Source organism: Mus caroli, unplaced genomic scaffold (genome assembly GCF_978045245.1).
Source record: "Mus caroli unplaced genomic scaffold, Mus_caroli_1 scaffold_17, whole genome shotgun sequence".
NCBI lineage: Eukaryota > Metazoa > Chordata > Mammalia > Rodentia > Muridae > Mus > Mus caroli.
The window spans coordinates 55,788,377-55,801,747 of NW_028227272.1; the positions used below are offsets into that span (position 1 = coordinate 55,788,377).

The 13,371-nt window shown below is 36.6% G+C and overlaps 1 protein-coding gene across 1 annotated transcript; it reads right to left on the reverse strand.

Moving 5' to 3' along the window:
• Nucleotides 1–11,574: 11,574 nt before the first annotated feature.
• Nucleotides 11,575–12,501, reverse strand: LOC110287680 (olfactory receptor 5K16-like). Its single transcript, XM_021154237.2, has one exon. It carries the CDS (start codon nucleotides 12,499–12,501, stop codon nucleotides 11,575–11,577), a length of 927 nt encoding a protein of 308 aa, XP_021009896.1.
• Nucleotides 12,502–13,371: the final 870 nt, after the last annotated feature.

The following is a 13,371-nucleotide window of genomic DNA, read 5'->3' on the forward strand; positions in this document are numbered from 1 at the left end:
TTTTGCTTATGACTCTTAATGCAAAAATACTCAATAAAATTCTCAAAAACTGAATCCAAGAACACATCAAAAGGACCATTCACCGTGATCAAGTAGGCTTCATTCCAGGGATGAGGGATGGGTCAATATATGGAAATCCATTAACATAGTCCACAATATAAACAAAATCAAAGAAATAAATCATATGATCATCTCATTAGATGCTGAAAAAGCCTTTGAAAAATTACAGTACCCCTTCATGTTAAAAGTCTTGGAAAGATCCATACCTAAACATTTTAAAGGCCCATACCTAAACATTTGAAAAGCAACATACAACAAACTAACAGCCATTATTAAATTAAATGGAGCAAAACTTGAAGCAATCCCATTAAAAACAGAGATAAGACAAGACTGCTCACTTTCTTCCTATTTATTCAATAGAGTGCTCCAAATTTTAGATAGAGCTATTAGGCAACAAAAGGAGATCAAAGGGATACTAATTGGCAAGGAAGAAGTGAAGATATCTCTATTTGTAGGTGATAAGATAGTATACATAAGTGACCCCAAAAATTCTATGAGAGAATGCCTATACCTGATAAACAACTTCAAGAAAGAGGCTGAATATAAAATTATCTCTAAGAAATCAGTAGCCTTTCTTTACATAATGGACAAATGGCCAGAGAAAGAAATTAGGGAAACAACACCCTTCATACTTGTCACAAATAATATAAAATATATTGGTGTTGTGGGAAATATTTAAAAGACTATCAATATCCTGCACTACATCGAGCACCAGTGGGCCCCATGGCACCAGCCAGGTGTTCTCAACTTGGTGGTCTCTCTGGCCTGGAGCTCCTGAAATGTCTGTACCTGACTCCCTCAGTTCCCTTGGTGGATCGTTGCCTCACTAGCCCCATGCAACGACTGCCCACCCTGCAGTCAGCCTCCACAACATCCAACAAACCAGAAGAAACAAAACTTGAGAAGCTTATAATTAGTCAGATTTATATATCAATAAATTATCAATTCACAGGATATCCACACAATAAATTCAGAGCCAATTGATAATGGTACAAGCTGCTCATCTAGATTAGGCAAGTTACCCCAATTATTCTATCCCTATATGATAGTAAATCTACCTGTGGCTATTTAAAACCACATGGATTCTGGATTATCCTGCTTGTCACCAGGGATGATATACCAGGAATGTGTACATTCCTTTCATTCTTTTCTCTGTGGTTTTATGCAGTAATGTGAGGATAGGGGTTCTTGATACCGATAACATTTCCTAATCCCAATCACATCCCAATGACTCTACCACTTTGCTTTTTTATGCATAAAAATAGTTCCCAATAACAACACAGAGAGACCAAGACTTATTTTCAAGCTTCATCTCAATAACTGAGGGGTCCATCTTAACCTTCTAAACTAATCTGGCTACCTCCTAGCCAACCTCCCAATCATACTTGCAATTAGGCTTTGTATGACTTTCCTGAACTCTCAAGAACTAGTTCCTTCTTCCTTGTGGGAGATCTGGTACCTACCTTTCTCTCTTTCTCCTTCCTCTGGCTGTCAGAAGTCCCACACAATTCTTTCTCTGCCCAGCCATTGGTTGACAAGGCAAAGAATAAATGCTAAGACTTGTTTACAAAAACCTGAGACAGGGGATTCTTGCATAAGCATTACAATGCCCTATCCCAATTGCATCAAGATATGAGGGCAGAGAAGTCAGCATTTGAATAATACAAGGATAACCTTTACAGACTGCACAAATACATGCCCACAGAAACCAAATGGAACATCTCACAATGATATAAACTTAGTTAATCAGAAATATATTAGCATCATAACACATTCATTCGGTCACACCGAAGGAGAGCATAGAACAGACTGTTGGAAAGAGAAACTGTTAAGTGGAACAGAAAATTTCAACACCCTTCATTCTGTAACTGAACGATTAGGTTAACAAGAACTATTACTTGTAAAATATACAAACCAAAATATACAAACCAGACAGCTACCAAAAGCTGCTCCTAACAACAACAGAACATATAGTGTTCTGACATTTTTTATGGCACATTCTCTACTGCAGGCCTTACCCTTAGACTAAAAACAATATTCAAGAAAGGTTAAAAGTTTGCAATTCCACCAGCAATGGAGGAGGGTACCTAAGAATAGGGTACTTAAGGGTACTTAAGAATACACTCCTTAAGTAATCAATGGCTCAAATTGTGGGTATATCTCTGAGTATTTTTTTTAATATTTTTTTTATAACGTATTTTCCTCAATTACATTTCCAATGCTATCCCAAAAGTCCCCCATACCCTCCCCCCAACTCCCCTACCCACCCATTCCCACTTTTTGGCCCTGGCATTCTCCTGTACTGGGGCATATAAAGTTTGCATGTCCAATGGGCCTCTCTTTCCAGCGATGGCCGACTAGGCCATCTTTTGATACATATACAGCTAGAGTCAAGATCTCCGGGGTACTGGTTAGTTCATAATGTTGTTGCACCTACAGGATTGCAAATCCCTTTAGCTCCTTGGATACTTTCTCTAGCTCCTCCATTGGGGGTCCTGTGATCCATCCAATAGCTGACTGTGAGGATCCACTTATGTGTTTGCTAGGCCCCGGCATAGTCTCACAAGAGACAGATATATCAGGGTCCTTTCAGCAAACTCTTGCTAGTGTATGCAATGATGTCATCGTTTGGAGGCTGATTATGGGATGGATCCCTGGATATGGCAGTCTCTAGATGGTCCATCCTTTTGTCTCAGCTCCAAACTTTGTCTCTGTAACTCCTTCCATGGGTGATTTTTCCCAATTCTAAGAAGGGGCAAAGTGTCCACACTTTGATCTTTGTTCTTCTTCAGTTTCATGTGTTTTGCAAATTGTATCTTATATCTCGGGTATACTAAGTTTCTGGGCTAATATCCACTTATCAGTGAGTACATACAATTGGAGTTCTTTTGTGATTGTGTTACCTCACTCAGGATGGTGCCCTCCAGGTCCAACCATTTGCCTAGGAATTTCATAAATTCATTCCTTTTTTTAAAAAAAAATTTAATATTTTTTATTACGTATTTTCCTCAATTACATTTCCAATGCTATCCCAAAAGTCCCCCATACCCCAAATTCATTCCTTTTAATAGCTGAGTAGTATTCCATTGTGTAAATGTACCACATTTTTTGTATCCATTCCTTGGTTGAGGGGCATCTGTGTTCTTTCCAGCTTCTGGCTATTATAAATAAGGCTGCTATGAACATAGTGGAGCATGTGTCCTTCTTACCAGTTGGAACATCTTCTGGATATATGCCCAGGAGAGGTATTGCAGGATCCTCCGGTAGTACTATGTCCAAATTTCTGAGGAACCTCCAGATTGATTTCCAGAGTGGTTGTACAAGCTTGCAATCCCACCAACAATGGAGGAGTGTTCCTCTTTCTCCACATCCTCGCCAGCATCTGCTGTCACCTGAATTTTTGATCTTAGCCATTCTGACTGGTGTGAGGTGGAATCTCAGGGTTGTTTTGATTTGCATTTCTCTGATGATTAAGGATGCTGAACATTTTTTCAGGTGCTTCTCAGCCATTCGATATTCCTCAGGTGAGAAGCCTTTGTTTAGCTCTGAGCCCCATTTTTTAATGGGGTTATTTGATTTTCTGGAGTCCACCTTCTTGAGTTCTTTATATATATTGGATATTAGTCCCCTATCTGGTTTAGGATAGGTAAAGATCCTTTCCCAAACTGTTGGTGGCCTTTTTGTCTTACTGACGGTGTCTTTTGCCTTGCAGAAGCTTTGCAGTTTCATGAGGTCCCATTTGTCAATTCTTGATCTTACAGCCCAAGCCATTGCTGTTCTATTCAGGAATTTTTCCCCTGTGCCCATATCTTTGAGGCTTTTCTCCACTTTCTCCTCTATAAGTTTCAGTGTCTCTGGTTTTATATGGAGTTCCTTGATCCACTTAGATTTGATCTCTCAGTCTTTTTATTCCTCTTGGAGCTGTTTTACTCTGTTGAAGTGCCCTGTTCAGACTCAGTAATAGGGTCTTTTCCTTGTCTGATTGTACCTAGTTTTGTTGGTTTTGGCTGTAGTATCTCTTTTTTTTTTTTTTTTTTAACGTCATTTATTGACAGTTATATAAAATTGGTACCACTGAATGTTTGAAAAATTAGACCTTTACTACATCAACTGACATATTAAGAACCACTTTTGTCATGTACAAGAAAAGTGGTGCACTGAAATGATTAAAACTGTAGGGTGGAGAGATGGCTCATCAGTTCAGAATACATACTGCTCTTGAGGAGGATCTGAGTTCAGGTCCCATCATTGGCATAGCAGCTCAAAACTGCCTGTTTATTCAGTTTTAGGCACCCTTGTGCCTCCATGGTTAACGAATTCATGTACCCCCCCACACCCACATACAACTAAAAACCAAATTTTAAATAATTTACAGAAAAAATTAAAGTTAATGTACAACATCACTTATTCTAAATGAAAAGGTGTATACTTTATAGCATGCTATATAAATTTATTCTTTGTATCCAAAGGTGTCAAATAAGGCACAGCCTTGTTAAAATAGTTACTTGTTGAGAAATGGTTCTGGTCCTTCATCAGCTTTGTATCTCTGGATTCTCCTGTGGTTGTTGATGTTACTATAACCAGTTGGTAGAGGATAAACACTAGCTTTTTCTAAAACTTAACCTTTATCATTAGCTTTTGTTAAATGAACAGTTAATACAATTTTCTTTTCTTTTTTTTTTTTTAAGGATTTATTTATTTATTATATGTAAGTTCACTGTAGCTATCTTGAGACACTCCAGAAGAGGGCGCCAGATCTCGTTACGGATGGTTGTGAGCCACCATGTTGTTGCTGGGATTTGAACTCTGGACCTTCGGAAGAGCAGTCGGGTGCTCTTACCCACTGAGCCATCTCACCAGCCCAATTTTCTTTTTTAATAATTATATGCTGGTAGTTTCTTTTCCATCACTCATGGCTGTAGTCTCTTAGAGGCCTGCTCCTTTCTGAAGGGAAACAGAGGGAGAGTAGATATGGGGAAGAGGGAATGTAGGTGGGAGCTGGGAGGAGCAGAGGGAGGGGAAACTGTGGTCAGGATGTATTGTATAAGAGAAGAATCTATTTTTAACAACAACAACAACAAAAAAAAGAAATTAAAAAGTACTTCCACATAGGAAGACTTGAATATATATTATAGACAAATATCTCAGATGTTTACCAGAAAGAATTTATTTCTGTAAACAAGTTGTGCAGAAGAAAAACAAGGTAAAGGAAGAAAAATTTCCAGTTTCATAAAAATAAGAGCAAACTAAAATTAAGTCAGGAAGTAGAAAGAAATAATAAATATTAAAACAGAAATTACTGAGACAACAGAAAATCAATAGAAAAAAGTAGCAAAGTCACAAGTCACCTCCTTGAAAGAATGAATAAAATAGACAAGAATGTAATTAATCTAGCAATAAAATTTTAAGAGAAATAACATTGAATCCAGTCATGGTAAAGAAAAATGTTACCATTGATAATTTAGGAGGGAAATGGACAATAAAAAATGCTGTGGATTATTGTGTTTTAAGAAATTAGAAAACATGTAATGCAGATAAATTTCCAGAAAGAACAGAGTAGTGAAACAGATTCAAGAAGAGAGACAAAATCTGCGTGTTTGTAACCAGTAAAATAAACCAAGTGTCTAATTTTAGTAATTTAAAAAAGCTCCCACACCAAAATGATCAAAATTCAAACAGATGTTACCAGTAAATTGTACCAGAGTTTTTATTGCAAACACTAATTATTTATAAACTTATGTAAAAGTTGTAAAGAGAATAATACTTCGAACTCATCCAAAGAGGCTAATATTCCTTTGTTGTCAAAATTAGGCAAAGCTAGAACAAGAAAAGGAAAACTGTAGGCTTCTGTGTTATAAATACAGATACGAAATTTTCAAAATCCACTAGGAAATTGCTTCAATATGTGGAATGTATTGCATCACACAGCTGAAAGAAATGACTTCAATAATACAATGTGAGGTGTCATTTTCTCAAGAACAGGAAAAGATTAAAAAAAAAGCACTACCCCTCACACACACAAAAAAAGCTAGCAATATTTAGTGGAATTATATCCCTTTTGATAATTATTATCAATTATCTTTACTAATTTATTGTATGTATGTGTGTGCTCCAACACACATGCTGAAGTCTCGATGTGGAGGTGAGGATACAGTTTTGGGGAGCCACTTCTTACTTTCTGCTTTGGTGAGCTAGGGTCTCTGTTGTTTATGCCTGAATGTGATAGACAGGCTAGCTAGCTAGTAAACTTTCAGGGGATTCTCCAGTCTGCACCTCTCATTTCAGGGTGTATGACATTGCATATGGCTTTCTATGTATATTCTGGATCCCAACTTAGGTTGCACAGTTTGTGATGTGGGTAAGTCAGTAAGGTGGTTGTTATACAAGCATGAGGATCACACTCTTATCATCCAAGTGAAATATCAGACACAGTTGCACACCTCTGAATGCCCTATACTATGGGGGTTGAGTGCAGAGAAGATGGATCCTGGGAGCTGATTGGTCAGCTGGCCTAGCCAAATCTATGCATTGTATGAGCAGTGTGAACCTTGTCTGAAAATATTAAGTGGATGGTACTTGCAAATGATATCCAACCAAAAGTTTACACATAGACATACACACACACATTTACATACCACATATAACATATTCACACACACAAAAACATACATACATACATACATACAAATACATACATAGAGAGACAGAGAGACAGAAAGAGAGACAGAGAGAAACATTTTACCAAAGTGTGAAATACATTGCTGAAAGATATTAATGGTAATATAAATAAATAGAAAGGTGTTGTATGTTCATGGATCAGAAATATTGTTAAAATGACAATGCATTTCCCACTGATATGTAGATTCAGAAAAAGCCTCATGAAATGCTCAGCTTTCTTCTTTGCAATAATTAACTAACTAATCATAAGTTTCCTAGCAGCTCCAAAGAGCTCAAAGAGTCTTGAATGTAAAACAAAAAATATTCCTATAATCTCTTATTCCTATAATATACATAAACAAAAATATAGGTCAATTTCTCTAGCAATTGCAAATACAACATTTCTCAACAAAATACTTGTAAACTAAACTCAAGATCACAACAAAATAATCATTCACCATGGTCAAGTTGGCCTTGTTGTAGATGGACAAGGATGGGTTAACATACGTAATCCAATGAACATACTTGTTGCATGTAACTTTGCTCTACCCACCTTTGCTCCAGGATCAGCTGCACTACTAGTCCCCACCTGACTTCCCTTGAATTCTCCAATAAAACAAAACACACACACACACACACACACACACACACACACACACACACACACACAGAGTTCTTCATTTTGAACTTGTGCTCTAGGCACAATTGCTGGGCACTACTCTCTCCCTCCTGGAAAAGAGTGCCCTTATCAATTTCTTATCTCTGCCTCTCCTACCTGCCCTAAACTTAAGTGTCTCAGTGGCAACTAGTGCCTGCTAAATGCCCCTGACCATTCACCTCCAGGAGCTGCCTGTGTGGCCACTCCATTATGAGATCTCAGATGTCTGGTCAACTTTTCTTCATCAGATGCATCATGAATTCTGTCTCTCTTCCTGTGAGTCTTTCTGCTTGCCCCTGGAAGTCCCACCTATACCTTCTGTCCAGTAATTAGCCCAAGGCTTTCTTTACTGATAGATCAAGAACCAACTGGGGAACAGGACCTCAGCATCAAAACTGATCCTACAGGTACTATGTCATCTAAATAAACCCAAGAAGAAATAAAGGGATAATCTCAATAGATGCAGAAAAGCTTTTAGGAAACCACAACATCTCTTTATGCTGAAAGACCTGAAGAAACTGGAAATAGAAGAAATATGTTTAAGTCCAATAAGGATGATAAACAATAACACCGTGACCTGTGTTATATCAAAATGGAGAATAAATAAAACATTTCTACTAAAATTAGCAAGTAAATGTTAGGGTTTACAGCCTCTACTATTATTGTGTATAATTCTAGGAGTCTTAGCAATAAGACAATGAAATTAAGGGATACAAATAGAATAGGAGTCAGGATATCTTTATTTGCAGGTGATAGGATTTGGTACATAAGAGACTCAAACCTCTACCAGAAAACTCTTAGACCTGATGAATGCTTTAAGCAAAGTGGTAGGATATAAAATTAACAGCCCATGTTCTCTATCTTATGTAGATACTAGCTTCTAGGTTTCTTTTTTTATATGTGTGTATTTGTGGAAGTCAATGTGAATATAGATTGTAAAACTAGAAGTATGTCCATGAGAGAAAAAGAGGGCAGGGTAATAGCACATATGAGTTATGGAAGTGGAAAGAGGAATAATGGAAGCTGGAGGATGTGAGCAGAAATAAGGACCAGAGAGACAGACAAGGAAGTGCTTGTGGAGAGTGGAAGTCTACAGTATGATATGAAATGCCAAAAGGAAAACCATTACATTTTATACTAACCAAGAACACAATTTTTAAAGTCATAACTATGCCTATGTCCTTAGTCAATTTTTACGACTAAGTACAAATAGGCTGTAGTAGAATATCACTCATTCCTCCTTGACATGCAGAGAAAATAAGATCCCTTCTCTAAAATTTTTAACCTTTGTGTATATCTGCCTATGTGTGTACAGATACACACAGAAGGGGTCATCAGATCTCTTGGGGCTGGAATTATAGGCATTGGTGAGCCACTTGGTGTCAGGGCTGGAATCTGAACTGATCTCTCAATAAGTGATCCTAGCCATAGACCATTTTCTGTGGATCTCCTTTAAAATGAAATTAGCAATTTTCAGAGAAACTTCTGAAATCATGCCATGGATCTCTGGCCCCAAATAAGTGATATATTGGGAGGATAAAACTGTTAAGAGAAACGAAAGGGACTTGCTCTCTTTAGGAAATTCCCCAAATCACTTGTTCCTCTACCCTCCAAACAGAAAAATTCCCACCTTTGACACAAAGGTTGCTTCCACAGATCAGCCAGGACTGTTTTTACTTGCATGGGAGAGATTATAGAAGCAGAAATTATATCCACAAGAGATTACGTCATCCTCCTAGAACTGAATTTTGACCCATTTGAATTGACATAATTTCCAGGAGAGAATTCCATGAGGAAAATACCAGGCAATGTGGCCCACTCTAACCATACAAATGCTTCTTTAACTGGAGATACCATCCAGTCTCAAGACTTCTTTTATGCTGTTAGGATTCTTCTGACACCTCCCAGCTAGTTGCACCCTATGGTATACCAAGTAAACTATTCCTACTCTCCCATGGTAAAAGGGTGAATTTTTTCCCCTTTCTCATCACAATACTCTTCTACAGGTATCTGAGATTTATTTGCATTGCAACAGTTTAGGGGTATGTGACACAGAAATGTAAAACAAACATTTTGGAAATATTAAGAACTGGAGGGAAAAGCAATGGATGAAGAACACAGCAATGTCAACCAATACCAATGGTCAGCCCTGAAAGCACACATACAAGTAACATTATACAGGTAAAGTGGGTTATATTAGGGAATAACAAAAATTAATGAAAAAAAGGTGTCATGAATTCAAAAGAGTGCAAGGAGGGTATATGGTAGGATTTGAATGGAGAAATGGGAGGAGAAAACAACGTGATTATATTATTATCTGAAAAACAAAAGAAAAATAATGCAAACTATGGATCTAATTCAAAGCTCCTCAATCTTCTTGGTGATGCACATCCACATAAGCTTTTGTGTATGTGGTTAGCTTTGTCAGTAGTCGTCATAAAGTTTAAAGTTGAAAGATGAAAAGAATTCAAAAGCAAAAATAGTACACCTGTTCCATATTAGTTAAGAAACTGAAAGCACTCTGGACTACCGAATGCATAAATATGCAGGGCACTGTTCTGCAAGTGTGTGGAAATATTGGCAGGCTTAGATAGAAATAGGCAAGGGACTTCATTTTATTATCCTACAATGGCAATGGTTGATTCATTTTTCTATAATATATTTTTTATGTGTGAGTACTTATCCCCTTTCATTGAATGTTCTGAAGTACCACTCCCATTTCCCAGTATATGAATTCTTAAAAACGTTTTTCTCATTCCAATTAGTTCCCATTAGATCAATTGTCAGATCAATATCCTGAGAGATACAACTATCTTGCCCTGTTTCTAGGAAAACTCCATATTTGGTAATTTTAATTCAGTTTTTATCCAGAGGATCCACTACTACCCTGTGTCCCAAACCTCTCTCCCAGTGTCTGACAGTTGATTAGCTTTATCACACTGTTTGCTCACCGCTGCCACTGCACTCATTTTTATAAACATAGACTCTATTCTAACTTCTGTTTCATTGCCAGCCTGTCTCTTTCATCTTTAAGGTACAGTATAGTAATGATATTATTTAATAACTAATTAGTAGAGGCAATATACTAATTAGTAGAGGGTGAAATATAAATGTAGAAAAGGACAGTATTGATTTAGATCCCAGAATCTTTGGACTTGCTGGGATTAGCTTGGACAATCTATTCAATATTTCCAAGTATGAGGGTTTTTTTATTTAAGAAATACTACAAAGAAGTAACCAAGTACTTGGTATGTGCTATCTATTAAAAGTCTCACATAGTACCTAGCAGATAAATAGTTTACAATAAGTTATCTTTGATTTATACTTGCAAACTTGCTTGAAGACTTAATATGGTTTAAACGCACTAATTTCCTTCCTCAACAATTACTTGAACATAACATGTCTGTCTTAGATTTATGCTATGAACATACCAGTAATTAGTGAGAGTTTTTTGTTACCTTATTCACACAAACTAAAAAAAATTTATGCATAACAGAAAAGTTTTGTTAATGAATATATTTAGTAGATGGAATGATGTATTGCTGACCAAATAATTACCTGAAATATAATGTCTTTAGGAATTTCACCAGAAAGAGCATCATTTTAAACTGCATGTTAACAAGCCCTTAGAATACAAATAGTCACCTTCATAGGATGAGATTATATATGCCAAATGTGAAATCCTCTTAATAAGAGACCATATACTGTGTGTGAATGAATGTTCATATTTATAGTATGTTAAAGAGCTTAACGTATCATGAAACAAACATCATATTCAAACCGTTTGTTTGTTGCCCAACAATGGTATTATTGAAATAAAGGACTTATATTTGGAAACTTGAAATCTTCCTGAGATTTGTACTGGTTACATTTTGGAACGAGAAATTTGACACTATTGAGGTGAAGATTATTTAATATATACACTAAATTTTAACTTTTAATATTTTGACATATCAAAAGCTGTCATGTTCATGAATAGTCTTAGCAGTTCAAATTGGTTCCAGTTCCTCAAATGTAAGAAGTATGTCATACAAGCATATTTCTATTCAAAATAATTTGATCCAAGCAGCTTAATAGTTAACAGTTTTTTTCTTTTATCATTTCCAACTTTCTTCGTACAGGTAGTTTTAGAGAATTATAGTATCTAGTGGAAATAAATTGTCCAAGGGGGAAGATCCTTGTTTTACAACATTATAAAATCATCCTGTGTTCATGGTTCTTTTAATTGCATTAATTACTTCCTTATTTCTCAGACTATAAATAAAGGGGTTTAATAAAGGAATTACCAGAGTATAAAAAATAGCAACAGGTATATCTTCATTTCCTTCGTTGATTGAACTTGGTCGAATATATGTGTAGAGAAGAGACCCATAGAATATTGACACAGACAGAAAGTGGGATGCACAAGTAGATAAGGCTTTGCTTCTTCCCTCTCTGGACTTCATTGTGAATATAGTAAAAAGGATGCAGAAATAAGAAATGAGGACTATAATAATGGAAAAGGTTTGAACAGAACCAGAAAAGATGAGTATCATCAGTTCATTGATATAAGGGTCAACACATGAGAGTCTGAACAGGGGAAGGACATCACAAAAGAAGTGCTTGATTACATGAGACCTGCAGAAAGTTAACCTGAACAAGAACGCTATGTGAATCATGGAATGTAGGTTTCCTGCTATGTAGGCTCCTGTGGTCATTTGAAGGCAGAGCTTCTTGGACATCATGGTGTGGTACTGCAGTGGGTTGCATATGGCCACATAGCGGTCATAGGCCATCGCTGCAAGAAGAAAGCAGTCTGCAGTTTCAGCAAGACAGAGAAAATAGAACTGTGCCATGCATTCATAGAGAGAAATCCTTCTTTCCAGAGAAAAGAAGTTCTCTAGCATCTTGGGAGTGATGGCACAGGAGCAGCAGGAGTCCATCAGAGCCAGGTTGCCCAGAAAGATGTACATGGGTGTGTGGAGACGAGGCTCCATGTAGATCAAGGCCACCAGCCCAAGATTCCCCACCATGGTGACCAGATAGATGGCAGAGAACACCAGGAACAGAAGTGTCTTTAAGTCAGGGTAGTCTGAGAATCCTATGAGGATGAACTCTGTTGCCAAGGAGTAGTTGTCCTCAGTCATCTTCAGCTCCTCTGTTGACAAGGGATCAGGATGTCAGATGGAAACTGTGATCTGACCATTTACACATTTAATAAATAATAATAAAAATGATATTGATAATTTTGTGTAGCAGAATAATTTATTCTGCAAACACCACCCACTGCCTCTGTAATGTTTTCTGTACTTTGGGATTCTTTTTATCCTTATAGAGTCAACATCGTTGAAATTCCCAGGATTTTTTAAATAATCGTGGGGTGTACTTAAAGAGTAAAAGGAATATTGTTTTTACATGTATATAAAGATATCATATAGATTTAGTGTACCCAAATTTATTTTATTGGCCTGAAATAATTCTAAGTGTTAATTTATTTTTGAGTTTCTTAATATACACTTCAATCAATTATCATGCAATTTGAAGATGACATTTTTATTTGTTGTTTTAGAGGAGAAAAATTCTAGAAAAGGATCATAGAATGATGAGATATAGGTCAATTGGTAGAATGAGTGCTTATTCTATATGAAACTGTAGATTCCATCACCAGAGCCTCAGAAGGAAGGAAGACATGTTGGTAAATGCTTGACTATACAGCACTCATAAGTAACAGTCACAGAGATCAGAACATCAATATCCCCATCTGCCTCTGAGTGACTGAAGTCTAGCCTGGAATGCTTGAGACTTTGTCTCAGAAGCAAGTAATTAAAGAGGCATTAGTAAAAAATTCATGTTAAATTAATATATAGTAGAAATGGTGAAAGATTACAAAAAACTAAGGGCTGTATAGCAATTCATCTTCAATTAAATGACCTTAGAATGAAGAATGAAATGTTCCTAGGTTATCATTCTTGTTTCCTTTAAATAACAATCATGCTTCTCACTTTATTCTCATTGAG